At 39.1% G+C, this 18,288-nt stretch overlaps 1 protein-coding gene across 1 annotated transcript in view; it reads right to left on the bottom strand.

Annotated features, from left to right (window-relative positions):
• LOC108388140 (dedicator of cytokinesis protein 11-like) overlaps window positions 1-18,288 on the bottom strand; it is a 135,527-nt gene that overhangs the window by 20,528 nt on the left and 96,711 nt on the right. The window contains 10 exon segments of the mRNA XM_073227563.1: window positions 1,647-1,758; window positions 2,282-2,391; window positions 2,960-3,035; window positions 4,648-4,764; window positions 9,158-9,336; window positions 11,525-11,636; window positions 12,473-12,556; window positions 15,523-15,669; window positions 16,846-16,917; window positions 18,106-18,231. Coding sequence (XP_073083664.1) covers window positions 1,647-1,758; window positions 2,282-2,391; window positions 2,960-3,035; window positions 4,648-4,764; window positions 9,158-9,336; window positions 11,525-11,636; window positions 12,473-12,556; window positions 15,523-15,669; window positions 16,846-16,917; window positions 18,106-18,231 — 1,135 coding nt within the window.

Here is an 18,288-nt window from a genome sequence, read left to right as displayed (position 1 = left end):
TATACAAGAAAGAGACTGTATACAAGTTACGAAAAATGTGCTTCTAAAAATCAAAAAGCAAGAATAGAAGAAAGAAAAACCTAATGAACAAACATCAAATATTTAGCAAGCAAGATTGACATTTACAAGAGGAGGAGGAAGTTTGAAATTCTCAAGAAACGAAGTTCTGGTTTTACCCATGACATCAAACAAAGCAGCCAGAGACTTCTCACAGCGTGCAGAGTTTTCGTATACAAGTGTGTGCGTGTGTGTGCACGTGTGTGTGTTAGAGTGGAGAACTAGTCAGTGATGCATCTCCCATTTTTTTCCTTTTCTCTCTCCCTCCCCCATCCTCCTTTCTCTGGGCTGTGGTGGTATTCACTATTTTTTTGTTTTCCTTTTTTTTCCCCCATGTGCCTCTTGGGTCTTTTCTTTTTTTTTTTAACTTATTGAGTGAACTTATGTACCATGAAACTCACCCATTTTATTAAGAGTGCACAATACAACAGTTTATAGTACAAAGAGTTGTAATGCCATCACTACAGTCTTAGAATATTTTCATCACCCTTAAAAGAAACCATACATATTAGCAGTCCCTTCCATCCACATTTCCCCACTTTCACCTTGTAGGGTGACAAAAACAGTCAGCTGTGGCTGTAGTTGCTAACTAATCCATCATCTCCTGGAGTTAAATTCCACTAGGGGTAGAAAATCATCTCCCTTTAACTGATTTCCTTCCTAAAACCTGGAGGGCCATCACATAGTCTCAATATAATTTTTTACTTTTACTCTTAAGTCATACATTCTTAGAACTTAAAGATTCTATTTATTTTTGTGTTGTACTAATAAGCTTTAGAATTTAGTATTCATATCTAGCTATTTATTTGTCTTAATGCTTAACAGCTAATCAGTTAACTTATTTTATGATTTTATGTCCTGCATTACTACAAGAGATTTAAAGCAAGTAATATTTACCCAAAAAAAAAACAAAAAAAAAAAACAGAAAAATAGAAAATAAGATATAATGATTACAATGGTTGGAACCCAGGTGCTTTTATGTTCTTCATTTCTGCCTACATTTTTTTTTTTTTTTAGTAAAAATACAGGATAAGTAAGAAAAGGGAGGAAAAAAGGGAAAGGGGAGAGAGAAAAAGGGAAAAGGGAGGGACAAGAAGGAAAAGGGAGGGAACTGTGGAAATAAGTGGTATTTAGGAGTAAGATAGCCAGCCTTTCAGTAATAACAGTGGCATTCTTAACCCTCAGAGAATGCTTATTGCCCTTTTCTTTGCTTCTGTTTTTCCAAATCCTGGGTCAAATAAAAGCTAAAGTATTACGTATGACTTTTGGTTATTATTTCTTTCTGTTTACATTGGTCATTTAATGCATTATATGCTCTGCATGAAAAAAATGTTTACTACTCCTAAAATGATTGCCTCATTTTAGAAATTTTTAACAACTAATAAAGTTTCAAAGAATCAAACCCGTATGATCAAAACAAATCCATTTGAAGTTAAAATACAGGAACATTTGAAGGTCAGTCTTCAAAGACCTGCCTCTAGTGTGCATGTGTTCTGCATAGAGATGATGGCCGAGTATGTTAAACGAACCTCTGAACCTATGAGGGTGGAAGTCTAATAGACTCCATGCTTAATATGCTAGTAACTCACCTTCAGAAATCATCTTTACTATATACAGATAGCACATCAAGAGGCTTCTAATTTCATATTGATCCAATCGGTTATACTGGGATATACTACTCCTTGTAGAACTCTGTCGGGTCTGTAATAGAAAGACAGGACTTCCGTCAAACAATATTGGCACTGTAGTTTCCCATAGCCTTTGTCTCAGTAACTATTTTTTCATTAGTGCTGTGTGTGTCCATCAGTGTAGTAAGATGCTATAGGGTCATCACCTGTCTTCTCCCGACCTACCTCTATTATGAGTGCTAATTATAGTGCCCCTTAATCCCCTTCTCCCTCCCTCCCCACCCACTTTCCCCCCTACCCCCCACCCCTTCCCTTTGGTAACCACAAGTCCTGTCTTGGAGTCTGTGAGTCTGCTGCTATTTTGTTCCTTCAGTTTTTGCTTTGTTGTTATGCTCCACAAATGAGTGAAATCATTTGGTATTTGTCTTTCTCCACCTGGCTTATTTCACTGAGCATAATACCCTCTAGCTCCATCCATGTTCTTGCAAATGGGAGGATCTGTTTTCTTCTTATGGAGAGCCTCTTACTTATATAAAAAGAAAGACTGCTGTAGCCTACCACATCACTAGGGTTATCCTGTGTTTTGGGGTTCTTACGTTTTCACCCGTGCTGCCCTGATCTGGAAATCCTGTCATTCCTTCGGGGACAAGGGAACCTCTTGAATCTTCCCTCTTAATTCCATGTCCGTTTTGAAAAGACACGTAAACTGGAAAAAAGCCAAGTCCTTGTTAGCAGTGGGTCAAAATATTTAGTCAAAGATATTTTTACCAGTAAGTGTTAGGTTAATTTAAGTAAAGATATATTAGAGAATAGAATAGATCTTGGTCATCTAAAATGAGAAATATCAAAACACCACATGAAACCAACTAAAGGGCGAGCAATTTTTTACCTCTTGAAACCCTTTTTCTATGTGTGAAACTACAAGAAATGCCCTGGAAGTAATAAATTAAAGCCATGCAATTGGAGAGAGAATTTTGTAGAGAAGGAAACTTGGGCCCCAAAAAGGGAAGTGTTTTGTCCAAGACTGAAGACACGTGAGAGGCCAGGAAACCAGCGTTCTTCTTGTTATCCTCTATTTTCTCAGTATACTAACCCACAGTTTAAACTTTAGACAAGTGAAACCTAAGCAAAGAAATGTGGCTGTAAGTGTGAGTCAGAATTTAAACTATGGAAGAGATCATGCTGTGTATAATTTTTATTGTGAAATATTTCAGAAATACAGGGTACATTTCTGAACAGCCATGCAACACATAATCTTTATAGGACTTAATTACCAGTGTCTTTGTCAGCGCTCAGACTCCCTCTATTTGTAGGTGAAGTGAAGCCACATGCAAACTCATCCCTGGATGCCTATAACACAATGCAATACCTCTGTCATTTCAACAGATCCCATAAGCTAGGGTAAGAAATCGCAATTAACAGAACGAGATGGTACCCTAATATTTGAGAAAGCTCACTGTGAAAGTCAATCAGCTATCAGTATTGGTATTCAGGTGATATCACCTTAACAAGCAGATACTACCATACTCTCGTAACTATGACCCCAGGCCAAGTGATGTAAGTCTAGATGGCTGGTAAAAGCTGCCACTGGTACAGAGTGAACAGGATTCAGTTCCCCTCCTTGGAGCCAGGGGCAATACTAGAAGGAGGGGTATGGCTAGAAGCCCACTGCAAAAAAAAAAGACAAGTTAAGTACTTCCAAATATCACTGCCCAATGTTGTGGAGTAAGCATAAGCATGAGTTACTGTATTTGTGAAGAAAGACCAGCCTTTACACCTAGGTAAAGGGTGCAGATTCCACATTTGGCTGATTTCCATAATTGGAAGCTACAGGTAATGCAGCTATCACGGAAGCTTAAAAGCAGCTTTCTCAGGAACCCAGGGCAGGCTTGACAAATCAACTGGACATCTGATAGGGAAAATTGCCAAACGGAGCTGGAAAGGACACAGTTTAACCTACCACCCCACAACATAACATGACTACTGAAAGTGCAAAGGTGACATTAAGCCATAGACAACATGGAGTGAGGGTGGGACAGGAGCGAACACTCCTACTGGGAAGACTTCACGGTGTACAATTTTGAGCATATTTTAATAGGGTGACTGGTAAAAGGAAGGGAGCATATCCAGAAAAGTGTAACCAAGAGTCTAAAGGGTTTGGAATGACACATCAAGTGGAGATATCTGGCCTGCAGAAAGCTTAGAAGGCACATTTGGGTGGAGTGATCATGTGGCGGTGGGAATAGATGTGGTGTTCTACATATCTCTAGAAGGCAAAACTAGGATAAGTGGATGGAAAACCTGTTAGGTCTAATGTGAGAAGGAAAGTTTTAATTGTTAAAATGGCAAAAGGTTTTGCCAAATGGGAGACTGATCACCTCCAAAGTTCCTTTCAACTCCAATATTCTAAGGTCGGGGGGTGGGGGGGTGGGGGAAGCACAGATCAATTGTAATGAGCTAAGAGCAACTCTCCAAGAAGTGCCGAAAGGAGGCTGTCAAGGGAAGGCAGAAGCAAAGGAATACAGTTTAATCCCTGGTGCCTAACACTTTGTTAGTGCAGAATCGTTTGTTGACTTTTCAAGCTGAATAAATATCTGAAGCCATGTAACAGTGGCAAATTTTCAAAACAAAACTTTGGGTAGAAGGGATTCCTGGTGTTTCCTTGGACCTCATTGCTCTGTGCGGTCCCTGTACTAGAAGCAGCCAAAAGCTTGTTAGAAACGCATAATCTCAAGCTCCACCCCAGGCCTACTGAATTAGAATCTGTTTTAATAAATTCTCCAGGTGATTCACATAAATGCACATCAAAGTTTGATAAGTGCTGCTCTTGGAAAAAGTGAAAGTGTAAATTTGGAGTAGGAAATGAACTATTAAGATTGAGACCATACAGCCACTTGACCCCAATTCCAAACAGAGTTGAGAAAACAGGGTAAAACACCAATAGAAACACATTACTACTTACAGAATTAGGCATGGCTGCACAAGAATACAAGGTATCTCGACCTGCCAAGCGCTGTATATTTTCCAAAAGCAGTCCAACAAATGGGAGGTACAATTGTGCAATTTTGGCTTGCTGGTTCTGAAAAATGATCATCAAAAGCTTAAAAGGTCTATAACTTATATATTTTACAAATAAAGTTGGGTCCATCTATCACTTTAAAGATTCAAAGTCAGTGATTATCCACAGCAAAGTAGTGAAGCGTGTGTCTATTTGCACTTACAGTCTCAAAACTACCACAGAGCTTTCATGGTATTTGGATTATTTATACATGATACAGGGTCAAATCCCATCCCTCAAACATAACCACATCAAGTAAAAGGCAAAAGTCTATTTTTAATAGCAGTTGACCTATAAAGCAGATAGTGTTAGTCCTACTCCTTAACTCCAGTGAGTTTCGTTAGCACTTACTCACTGCTTCCCCACCCCCACCCCCGTGCATGCATGGATGACAGATGGTCGATATACATTAGCTGAAGGAATGAATAAATGGAAGAAGCAAAAAAATGATGAGTTGCTATAGTCATTCAAGAAACACTTTGTTTTGATTAAGGCACTTAAGAGAATGTGATCTTCACCCCCTACATCAAATGTAAGACTTGGCAGATCAGTGTATTTGTGAATAAAGCTGGCCACTGGTCTTAATGCACTACCTCTTACACAAATTTACTTATTGCTTTACTCAGCTATGGACATTCCTTATCAGATAGGTACATACACTGAAGGCAGCAAAAACGGTGGCTGTGATGGCACAAGAGTTGCCCTCCATGTTTCAGGACTCTGGAAGGTCTGTCTGGAGACTTAGATTACCTAAGGCCCCCAGGGCACAGTGGTCAATCTATAGAATACAGAAGATCAAAAGTATCTCCTTGTTGCTTTAGTTTGCATTTGCTCTTGATGTTGAACAATTCTTCCATCTGTTAATTGGCCATTTGTACTTTTTTGTGAATTTCAGGAGCCCTTAACAGACTTACTTTTAGCATTATCACCCTGCCAGTAATAGTCTCTTTTGCTAGGAGATGCTGGTTCAGTAGATCTGAGCTGGGTCCTCGGAGTCTGTACCAGATGATGCTAATGTGCACAGAGGTTTGAGAACGACTGATCTAGTCCAACTTCCTGCCCAAGGCAAGAGTGGCCCTTACCTGCATCCCTGACAAATGGTTTGTTTTGTTTTGTTTGTTTTCTGCTCATTTTTTTTTTTCGGTATCATCAATCTACAATTACATGAGGAACATTATGTTTACTAGGCTCCCACCTTCACCAAGTCCCCCGCCACAAACCCCATTACAGTCACTGTCCGTCAGCGCAAATGGTTTGTTTTTAAACTACTTAAGCTCTCCAGCCTTTTCACAGGTTCTGTTAGGAAAGCTGGTCAGCTGCTTTCCACCCTGTAGTTCTTCCTGCTAGGTGTAGCTCTGCCCTTTGGAACTACAAAGAGTAAGTCTTTCGCTTTTACGTGGCAACCTTTCAGATCTGGAGGCAGTTACCATGAATTGTCTTAATTCACTCTTCACAAGGCTAAAGAGTAGCCCTTATTACTTTCCTGTATTGTTCCCATGGCTGTTTCAGGATTTGTCACCACATGATTGCTCTTTATGATGTTCTCTAGTTTTGTAGTGTCCCACTTAATATTTGAGAGGCAGTACAGTCTAGTGGTTAAGGGCACCAATTTTAGATTTCAGACCCACATGAATTCCAGCTCTCCCATTACTAGTTCCTTGATGGTGACCAAGTCAAATCATGGTTTTCTCTTTGGTAAAATGGGGATAATATACAAATGACATTAATTCATGTGATGTATTTAATACAGTATTTATATACATATATATATATATATATATATAAATGACATATAGTGAGTTTCACTGCTATTATTAGTGTTATTGTTTCTAGATGGGAGTCCATTTTAGTGCCAATAGTGAGTGATCACTAGGGAATGAGGTACTATAGGTGACACACAGGAACACAGGAAGACATACAGTCAGTGCAAAAGAAAAGTTTTACCTCAAAAAAGACAGAAAACAACCTAAGAGCCTATTAAAACAAGACAGGTTAGATAAAATAAGGTACATCCATATGATGGGACACTAAGCAGATTTTTTTTTTATAATGTGGTAACATCTAATTTCAGGATGTATTATGAAATGAAAAAAGAAGCCTGCATAAGGGTTTCTATTTTATATATATATATATATATTACATATAGGGTTATGCATGCCTGAAACAGAAGTCTATACAAACTGGTAACGGCTGCTTCTGGAGAGTGAATTGGGCCATGGAGGTTAAGGAACGGGAAAAGAGGCATTTTGATACACTTTTTTCCCCCCAGTGGGTATATGGATTACTTTTTGGAAAAAAATTACAAAGGTAAAAAAGATCTGCCAACAACCCAAGAAGAAACTGCAATTCTCTTAAGTGTCAACGTCATTTGCCAGGGGTACAGGAACTAACAGAGACCCCAGGACAGATGTTAGAACGTACATACTCTTGTTCTGAGTAGGAAAGATGTCTCATGGTAATTATAACAAGTTAGGAGATCTACCAAAGCAGTTTACAAGTAGCTCATAATAGGGACTGGTGACCTCTCCACCATTTCATTTAGAAGAGGGGCTGAGGATTAGGGGTGGGGTTGGGGGTGGGGAATCTAGTCTCAAAGCAGCCTTTCCACAGGAAGCATTTTTTTCTTGACTGCTTATTTCTTTGGGGTCACTTTTGGAAACCAGTGGACATTATGGGGCCTTTAAGCTCCCCCCTTTACCATCCCCTTGGCATCATCATTAATGATAAACGTGTTACTTGAATGTATCTGACAGATGACCTGTTGCTCAGGCCACCTGTGAGCTCTTTGAACCAGACAGAGAAAGGAACTGAAGCTTTGGTTAATCAGGCCTACTTTGGTAGCAAAATTCTATCGGAGAGACTCCTATACTCATTTAATACCTGTGTGAAGCTTTTGAACAAAGATGAAAGGGCTTGAGAAGTCACTGAAAGAATAACAAGCTTGGTATTGCAATCTTTCCCGTAGTCTAAAACCTCAAACACTGAAACAGACATAATGTGTAACTTATTTACATATTAATAGCTGCATGCATGAGTGTATGTGTACATACACTGCTCTCAGAATTTTAAAAAGTAAGTAACATCCAAACATGTGATGTAAAAGGATTCAACTTCTAGGTAAGACACTAGTGAACTCCCATTTTCCTCCACTTCATTTGAAAAGGTAGGGGGTAAAATGTACAACTTTGCGCTTCAGGGAGGGGAAGTTCATTTTGTACTTTTCCCATGAATCCTCTGAAATCACGGCTAAAGATACTTCTTCCACATGGCACAGGACCCTTTTCCTACTAGTAGGCATTAGCAGCAGTTAGCCAGAACCCAGCAGTAACGGGCATTTTTAAAGGCTTGATGAAGCTTGGTTGGATGGGTTAACTTTGAGGACTTCTTTTCATCTAGATATATTATACCAGCTACCGTGTGTTAATATCCACATCACAAAAGAGAAAATGACATGTAACAGAGCACAGTACACTGTGTGGGAATAATAGACAAAGGCATTGCAAACTCAAGTTAAGTCATGAGCAACTTCTTAAAGTTAAGAGTTTAAATTTACTTTTGGAGAGAATCCCATGAAGAAAACTAGCAAAATTTGTACATAAAAAAAAATCTTTGTAATTAAAGAAATATGACTGAATGTAGCTGGCAGGCATTTTCTGTTTAGTAAGGACAAATTGGGAAAACGACGGAAAAGGAATAAAATCCATCTCCAACACATCTTTCCAAAGTGAGTACAGTAATAAGTGTGGTTTTATTTGTATCTGAATGTAAAAACAGAGGGACAAATCATTAACTATCAATCAACAGGTTACCTTCAGCTATTTGTAGCAGGTAAGTACACTAGGCTATTCTAAATCCATACACTTTGCAGTCTACTTTTTAAGCGCCCAGGGTTTAATGTTAGTAAGATCTGAGCATGTATGTTGAAGGTGCGGCATATAGCAACCACAGCTATGGCCGCACACAGAGACCGTGTGTATGTAAGGTTTAGAGCCACGCCCACATTTCCTCAGTGAGAAAGACTCTGTATAACGTATTTTATGTATATGAAATGCTTAACATGTCTTATTATTAATCACCTAATAATCAACAATATATTTGTTTAGGGATGTACATTTAAGCACACATATTAAGGTATGTATTTAAAAGAATACACATGGCTACAACCACAATGTTTTTAAAAATCATAATTCGTTTATGTAACAAACCATGAAGCAGTTATATTGTTCTTTAAACATGATTGGAGGAACCAGTGTTTTCTTCTTCAATAGTTAACTGAACAGTATTTTTAAAACCTAATTTGCAAAACTAAGTTCATCAATGCTCACATTATGTTCTTTACTGAAAACTTTTGTCTTTAAGGTAGAATCTTAGCAGAAATTTACTGTGATATTGATGATTACGTGGACATTCTTACCTTGTGCTGATATCTAGTATCAAATGCATGCTTTATCAACAGATTCTTTATGACAGAGATAGCTGTATATCTGATCTCGTAATTGTCTTGAAGAGCAATGGAGGTTTCCCTCAGAAGTAGACCAACCAAGAAGTGGTGTTTGCAATACTCATCTGATAAACTGTACTCAAGATTTGAATCTGCAGTACAATGAAATTTAAAGCCCGTTTATAAAAGTATTAAAAAATTACAGTAGCATTAAAATACTATATTATTTAGCAATATGTCATCATGCTAGCCAGAGCTGTAATTTTATTATTGCTGAATCTGAACAAATTATGTTATCACACAGAATGAGCATGCAAAATTTTACAAGACAGAAGCAGTCCTAAATAGGGCTAGATGATACCCTTAATGAAAATTTCGATTGGTAAGACAGTCCCTAAGGTTCTTTTTTCCCCTAAATTCTTTTTAACCTTAGGAATCTCAGGATAGAACACAGAATGAAAGGACACTACATTTGACAATGCCTTAACACATTTCTTTGTATTTGAAGAGACTGCTACAACTACAAATTGGAGTAAGTCTATACAAGTTAGTTTACCTGTATGTTTATACTTGTATAATAAGAACAGGAAGAGAAACTAGACAACAGAATCACTCTAACAGTATTAACTGTTGACCATTTGTAAGTGTTACATATTGGCCCAAATGCAATGGGATACAAGAACAATAAGAAAAGTAGCCTCATCTCACTCCAGTTCATCATCAAGCAAATACAAATCTTTTATTTCATAAAATCACCACTTCAAATGGTATCTTTCACTCCCTTTTAGATGCTTAGTCCCTTTTAATTCCCAGCTGATAATACCCTGGTTGGGAATTGCCTTCTAACTACTCGGAAGGGATTGTGACCAAGTTTAGTAATTTCTACAGTACCTTTCTACTACATTTTCTCCCCCCTGTCCTTTGATGTACTTGGGCCATAAAGCTGAAGGATATGTTTTCTATTTCTTTTTTGCCCTCTTTGGCACATACTATAATGCTGTGTATCCAGTTAGGGCATAATAAATGCTATGAACAATCAGATTTAATCTTCAGTCCTGATGATCTGCTCACTCTTTCTTTTCCCTGACTTCCTCATAGCTATCAAAAAATAATGGGCCAAGGATTTCAACTATACTTGCTCAGAATCTATTCAGGGGATGGTTGAATGAGGGTGTGCCTGTTTTTTTTTTTTTAATATTTCTCCTCCATTTTCATGGGCTATAATTCAATCACTAAAACCACTGCTCAGCAGCTACTGCCCTAGAGACTGAGGCAGCTGATTTTCTTCCTGCCTTCGGTCATGCTCTTCTGTGAGTTCCAGCACTTTCTATGCACAAGGACCCAGGTGGCCTCATTGGGGTAGATTTTGCAATGGTGTTAAGTTTTCCACTTCAGTGATGATTTGAATAAATCCAATCAGGTAGTTTCATCCACACCTTCAAAACAGTGGCCAAGCAGTCACTGAACAGGGTCAAAGAGAAGGGAGGCAAGCCTGGGAGAGATGACACACGCTTAAAGAACAGATACCCGCCAGTCCCCGTGCCGGCTTGAGCAGGAGCTTGTTTTCTGAGGACGGTGTTTTAAAGTGGATTCCTCTAGAAATCAACGCTCAAGCTTACTTTAAAAGTGAACAAATAAACTGCCTCCTAGGCTTTCTGGGTGCATTAACTAGAGCCTCATTTTGGCTAGGGAGAATTTGAAAAGCAAACGAAGCCCCCATCCATCTTAGCCATTCATTAAGTCAATGGTTTTTAAAGACAGCAGACTAGAGTGAACCGAGTTAAACCTACCTACTGAAGTCAAACGGTCCACCGCAAATGAAAAAAAATCTAATTAATATACGAAAAGAAAAGGGACAAATAAAAAACACAGTAACATAAGAATAGTGCTACACAACAAAGCATTCATTAAAACTAGCAATGGACATAACTGAAGGCATTTCATAAACGTAATACATACATATTACCGTTTTACTATGACTTTATTATACTCCCCTCTTGATGCTTTCAGAAATGCACTTATATGTTTTTTTCTTAATTCAGTCCCACATAAGAGTCCAAACATACTACAGAGAGCAACTTCACTAGTATCTGCTGACATCTGTGTTTAAGCAGCAATCTATGGAACACACCCAATTTCTTCATACTATGAATACTACCCCTGACATGATGAAGGAAATGTAGAATACCATTAATGAACCTATCTTCAGATACTAACAATTCTGGGGTTACCTTTAAATTGACTGGTTTGACTAGAAAACCTTACACTACACTGACTCTAGCACAAAAAAGAGAAAAAAAAGAAAATCAATTCCAAATGATGGAAAATGCAAGTACCTACCTTGAACTCGCTGAAGTTTAGGTTTTGCAAATGCCATTGGCAAATTCAGAGGAATGTAGTGTTCATGATTGCAGATTGTTTGCAGAAATTCGAACTTGTATTCAGCCAGAACCTAAATGGAAAGAAATTAGACATGAACTCAAATTCAGCAGGCGTTTACTATTTTAATAATTAAATACAGTGCATTTATTTTCAAAACAGAAGTGTTTGGTATTTTAAGCATACCTTGAGAAGTTACCCACAGAGGAAAGAGTTAACAAGCAAACCCAAGATTGCTCTCCCTAAAATGGCCTGCTTACAAGATTGGTCATTGGCTGGCATTTGGGAAACTGAATTTTGAAATGTTCCCTACCCGATAAGGTTGTGCCTTCTGCGCCAGTCTGCTCCAACTATTTGCACAAACAATGTGACTTATGGTGAACACCTGCTTTCCTTTCTGACAGGCTGGAATTTTAACCAGCCTCCAATACATGACCAGCCCTCAGTAAAATCCCTAAACTCTTGAGTCTCAAATGGGCTCCCCTGAACAGAAATATTGCACCAATGTGGATGCATTTTGAATGCTGGAGAGAAGATGTGCTCTGTGTGACCCTTTGCGGGAGGGCAAGCGGGTGCTCAGGGAGCCTGCACACAGGTTGCTCCGGCCTCCACTTGACGTCTTTTCCCCTTACTGATTCAGCTGAGCATACTTGCTGTGTCACTATAATGAATCTTAGCCACGAGTACAAGTAAATGTTGAGTCCTGAGTTTTCTGAGTGAACCCCTGAATATGTGGGTGGTCTTGTGGACTCCAAAACACTACCTGATATTCCCTGCTTTGAGGTACAGCTATACTCAAAGTACCTAAATAAAACAGCAATTGCAAATCCTCCAGAGGAGAAAAAACGTCACTCTTGATCTCAGGTGCTGATGTCTGGCATCCACTACCATTATGTCTTTTTAACTTACCTTAGGATCTTTGGGGCTGAATCCAGATATATAGTCATTTATCAAATTGAAAACAAATCCTCTATCCATTAGCGTGAAACACCGCTATAGAAGCCAAATCAAAACGAACAGTTAGTTATATAATTCTACAAGTTTGTCGAGTATAAGTTTTTTAAATTTCTAAATTTTTAAATATGCTCCAATATTAAGGGAATTGCTTGTACAGGTAATCGAATAATAGCTTTCAGAGCTTGGGTGGCCTTAAAGGAGATAAAGCACAAGTGACTCGTTGGAATTGGGACTCAACTACAATTCTCAAAATTTTGTGCGTATATACACAAATATATGCATGTATCTATATACACATAATGTATGTATAAGCACCCATAAACATATATACACATACATGTAACCTATTCAGCTATGCTGCATCTCAGTCAACTCTCAAAGCTCAAAGTGAAGTGTAGAGTGAGTCACTTAGCTATTCAAAGTGTTATTTGCTTATGTAAACATTTCAGATGCAAAGGGATGGTTTCTTTGTGCCCTGATTAAGTCTTGGCCGATTAAAATATTCTTCAATCCTGACGGCCCTAACAGTTGTTTGTATTTGCCTGCTGTCATTCTCCTGGTTAAGGTTCTCATTACCCTGCAACTGAACAACTGCAGTTAGCCTCCTAACCAGTCTTCAGGCCTCTCTAATCTTTCCATCCATCTGCTTCCAGATTCATCTCTAAGTCCTAGCCCTAGTCATATTACCTTCCTTCCAAAAGCTTCCAATAGTGTGATGTTGCCTCTAATATTCCTTAGCTTGGCATTCAAGGACATTCATGATCTTGTCCCAACCTACATTTCCAGTTTTATTTCCCAATACAGCTCATCTACTTATCAGCCCCTCAAGATGCACGGTGTGTTACCACCTCTGGGTCTCTGCTCATGCCAGGCCTAACCAGCAATTCTCACGTGTACCTAATCCTGCACATTCTGCAACGTTCTGATGAAGTCCCATCGTCCTCAACCACCTTGGTCCACAGGTCCCTTTAAACACATTATTCCATACTAGCTTGTATTTTACTTATTATTTTCCTGTGTTTTCACCTAGATAGGATACTAGGAACTCTTTTTCTTTATGTTCTCATAGTACCTAGACTATTCCTGTGAAATTGAAAGAACTCAGCATCTGATGAACCAGCTCTTTGTATCTCACTTCTGTGTTTCAGACAATGCGTTATGTTCTAGAGAAACACAAAGACGAATAAGGCATGTTCTTTATTCTTGTCCAGTGACAGAGACAAAAAAAATAGTTAAAATATACAGTACAATAAGAACAACCATAGAACTATGTAAACGACAGATAAAGAACAGAAAGGGTGATCAACACCGCATGGGAAGGTTAGGGAGGAGGGGAGCCTAAGAGATGAACGGACTCTGCCAGGCTCATCAGTGGGGTTGGGGTGAGGTGGTCGGGGGGTGGGGGGAGGGGACTGGCCTCCTAACTGGTTGCCCAGGCCCTGGTCTTTTCCTCATATTTTTTTCCATCATGCCAGCAATAAAATTATCCTCGAAAATGTCTGCCAGTTCTCCATTGCATGCAAGATCAAAATCTGCATTTCTTAGCCTGACATTCAAAGCCTTCCATCATCTGGCACCAGATGGCCTTTCCAGCTCTACCTTCCACACATTCCAAACTCTGCAGATGAATTTCTTGCTCATCCCTAAACAATTCCTGAATGCATGTATCCCATCTTTGCCCGTGGATCCTCTACCTGGAACACTCTCAAAACTCTTGTCTTGGGGAACTGTTCTTCTAGTCTCTGTTCACATTCCCCGGTCCTGATCCCTCATTCTCTTGCTTTCCTATGGCACTTTGTACTTTGAGTACATAACAGTTATCACATTTTATCTTATATATCTGCTTATTTGTGATTACAGGGACAGCCTCTCACATCTTTGAGATCTTCCTCACAGAGAAGACAGGCAAATGTGTGTTGACCTGAATTAAATAAATGTGCTATTAAATCAACTATGTTCTACTCCCTTTACATAGCCAACTTCAAGTTTAAACTCCATGTCAGAAACTGAGATTTGACGTTTCAAAGAATCTCAATCCTTAAGTTTACCTTAAAAAGTGCATGGTTTCTGATACACAAAAAGTTTATGTAATAGTGTGAAAACTTCATTTTAATTTTGGCCAAGGGAGGTCTTATATCAGAAAATCACAGTCTGGAGATCTGAAACCTACTTGTAAATTCTTAATAGAAAACAAAGTTATGTTAGACAGTAAAGCTGCTTGGATGGATTACTGACCATGAGGCTGTTAACATAAGGTTGAGACATGGTGTGAAGAGCTGGGAGGAGAGAGTGGAAAGAAGCATGTAAAAACTAAGCACATTACGAACCCATGCACCCTCTCTGCAGCCAATCAAAAGTTACCACCACTTTATAGAACAGCTGCATCCTAGCACTGCCCCTTACATACTGACAATAACAAAATGTAACAACAATATTTGTGCTATCTTCCACAAAGGTAGGAGTTTCTGGTAGCTCTCAAACAAAATGATCTCACTTACCAAAATTAGCAATTTTCCTTTAGACGTATCAGCAACATACAGACTGCACTGACATCAGCCAGTAATAGGTTGCTTTAGTTCAAGAGGTGCCAACTCAAAGGCCAACAGGGGTCAGAGAAGCCATTTAAATGCATAGAGAGAGTCAGGGGGACACCACAGAGTGGTGGGGATCGTGGCAGTCTAGAAAGTGTGTGTCCCATCCAAAGGCATGCAAATTGATCTGTCTGAAAAACGCTGTGTAAACCTCGCAAAACAGGCCGTCTGATTAAGCCACCTGGGCGGGACCTCCGGTTTAATTAGCCGTTTTGATGGTAGGGGAGTGGGGAAAGAGATCCAAATTTGACTCTTTCAATAAATTGCAATTTAGTCAAAAGCTTCTCCAGTAGCCTTATAAAGACCTAGCCAAGACCTACCTCTGGAAGGTAGGTAATTATTTTCTTTGGTTTTAAAGATTGTATTTGTGAAGAATAATTCCTTACCATGTCCTGGCTGTCTTTAACTCACCTTTAGGAAGCTGGCCAAACTATAATTGACATTTCTAGACTCATCAGGGATCTCCGCATAGCGAATAGTCACATGGGGAATTATTGCAAGGAGCAGTGAATGTAAGACATGATGATACGCCTCAGGAAATCTCTGGCCTCTGGGAAGCTTAAATTAAACAGGCAGAGAAAAAAGAGTTGCAGACGGTCTAAATCATCTCCCATTTTTATTTTTAAACACATTCTATATATGAATGTGTTTTCTAACTGCAGTATCATTTTTCTCCCAACTTAAAAATAACACCGCTAATTCAATGTATATGTTAGATCACTTACAGGAACTATTGGGGCCTAAGGTAATATAACTGACTGAAACCATCAATGAGAATAGGTCACCACTCTGACACAACTCTAGAATCATGTTCCTGAGATGCAGACACATCCCAGTTTTTCATTCCACTTTTTTTTTTTTTTCTGAGACACAAAGGAGACACATATCCATGCATCTCAATTTCAGTAAGCCCATTCTTGTGAAAGTTCTGACAAATAGGAGGTGAGTATTTTTTACTTCACACGTCTTAGTGGTACAATTCCCGTAACTAAGAAACTTTCGTTGTACTTCTCTAAAAGAGTTTTAAAATGCAACTAAATGTGTACACCACGTTCCAAAAACATAACTAGTGTGTAAATCAAGTGTTTTTAACTTTATACACGCCTTGGACCTTTCTGAGAGAAAGGCTGTTTCTCATTTGGTACTCACTCTTCCTCCAAATGAGTGCTTTCAACATAGACATTTTTTTAAATTTTTATTTTGGTATCATTAATCTACAATTACATGAAGGACATTATGTTCACTAGGCTCCCCCCTCACCAAGTCCCCCCCACATACCCGTTCACAGTCACTGTCCGTCAACATAGTAAGATGCTGTAAAATCACTACTTGTCTTCTTTGTGTTGCACATCCCTCCCCGTGGCCCCCCACACACACTATACATGTTAATCGTAATGCCCCCTTTCTTTTTTCCCACCCTTATCCCTCCCCACCACAGACATTTTTAAACTACAAGACAAAGGAAAAGCTTCAAACAGAATGCATTTTACATGGAAAATAATTAATAGGAAAGAGTCTATAAGGAAGTCTCAGAAAATGAGACTTTGAAAACACAGGAACTGTCAGACCTCAGATTTATACAATATATCCACTGTTGTTGTCTCATTTTAAGCAAAATTGAAGAAGCTAAGGGTTAAGAGCCCTTCAATACAAGAGGACCTGCATGTCATGGCTACCTGTGAATAAGATTAGCCTTCTTCGTCTACATTAAATATCATTCTTGATCCTACTTACCTTAATTTTATTCTCTTCCAACAAGTATGTGGCCATAGACTTCACAATAATTTCAAGGAAAAACCATGAGTACTAAAAAATAAGAAAGAATATCAGTTTTTCATACTTACCCAAGTCCTTGAAGCTTAACAGAATTTATCAAATCCATTTGGCTCCTCTCTCTGACCTTGAATAATATTTTATTTATTTTTAATTGAAGTACAGTTGGTACACAATATTACACTGGTTTCAGGCATGTAACATGGTGATTCAACAATTATATACATTATTAAATGCTCGCTGTGGTAAGTGTACTTGCCATATGTCAACACACAAAGCTTTTACAGTGCATTAGTGACTATATTCCCTATGCTGTACTTTCATCCCCATGACTGATTTATTTTACAATTGGATTTTTTGCCTCTATCCCTTTCACCTATTTCACCCATTTTAAAGTGACTGCAATGCACTGTCAAAGTCCTGCAGGATATCTTGGCCAATTGTGTGGGCAAAAAGGTAATACTGTAGCTCAGGGCCAACTGGTGATGTACTAAGGGCATTTGCTGAGAATCTGCCTCGGTAGCGAAGGGCATTTATCACTGCCATTGTTCTGGTTTGCCTATACATTGTGATAAGAGTAAACCAACTTTTAATATATTATTGCTTGTAAATTCTCTGCAGACAATGAATCTCATTACTGCCTGCCCTCAGTGGGGGACCCAAACCTGCCCTTGGTACAACATGGGGGCCGGCCGGAGGACCATAGTTATTTGTGTAAATGTAGTCTGAAGAGTAGAGAAGGCTCGAGCACATATATCCTAAGATACCTGAAACTGAAATTCTACCATTAGTAGAAATAGTAACAGTGACAGTAAGAGCCACCATCTGAGTGCCTACGATATGCCAGAAATAATGCGTTAAAGGCTGTGCTTACATTTTGGAAATAAGGAATCGGAGGCTCAGGGCTGCCAGGCTCCATGTAACGAAACTATTAGTTACAGGATTCTAACCGAGATCTAACTTTCTTTTACCCCTTTCTTTTTATTACACATTCGACTGAGGGCAAGGAGTAGGTAGGGGGCGGGGGGGCGGGGGGGGGGGGGGTGAAGAGAATGAAGAAGGTTCTGTGGAGAACGTGAGGGAAAAGGACACACGGGCAAACTGGTGAGGGAAGGGGTGTCACATAAGAAAATGATTAAAGAGTGAACCGAATGGGTTCCAGTATCTGGCTGGTGCGTGTCCCTGGCTGCTTTGGTTCCCTGTCGTGCCCTATTTCCTTACCTTTAGTAGTTTGTTTATTGCTAAAAAGTCTGCAGACTGTTTCAATATTGCTATCATCGTAGTAGCCAGAGTTTCATGTATCAGCTGGGCCTGAGGGGCACTCGGTTTCTCAGGTCGGAAGCTATACTACAAAGGAAAATGAAACATTAAGACAAAATTCTCATATAAAATAAAGTGCTCAGA

Source organism: Manis javanica, chromosome X (assembly GCF_040802235.1).
Source record: "Manis javanica isolate MJ-LG chromosome X, MJ_LKY, whole genome shotgun sequence".
Lineage (NCBI taxonomy): Eukaryota > Metazoa > Chordata > Mammalia > Pholidota > Manidae > Manis > Manis javanica.
Note: the sequence above shows the minus strand (reverse complement) of the source record. Positions and strands in the feature narration are given on the sequence as shown.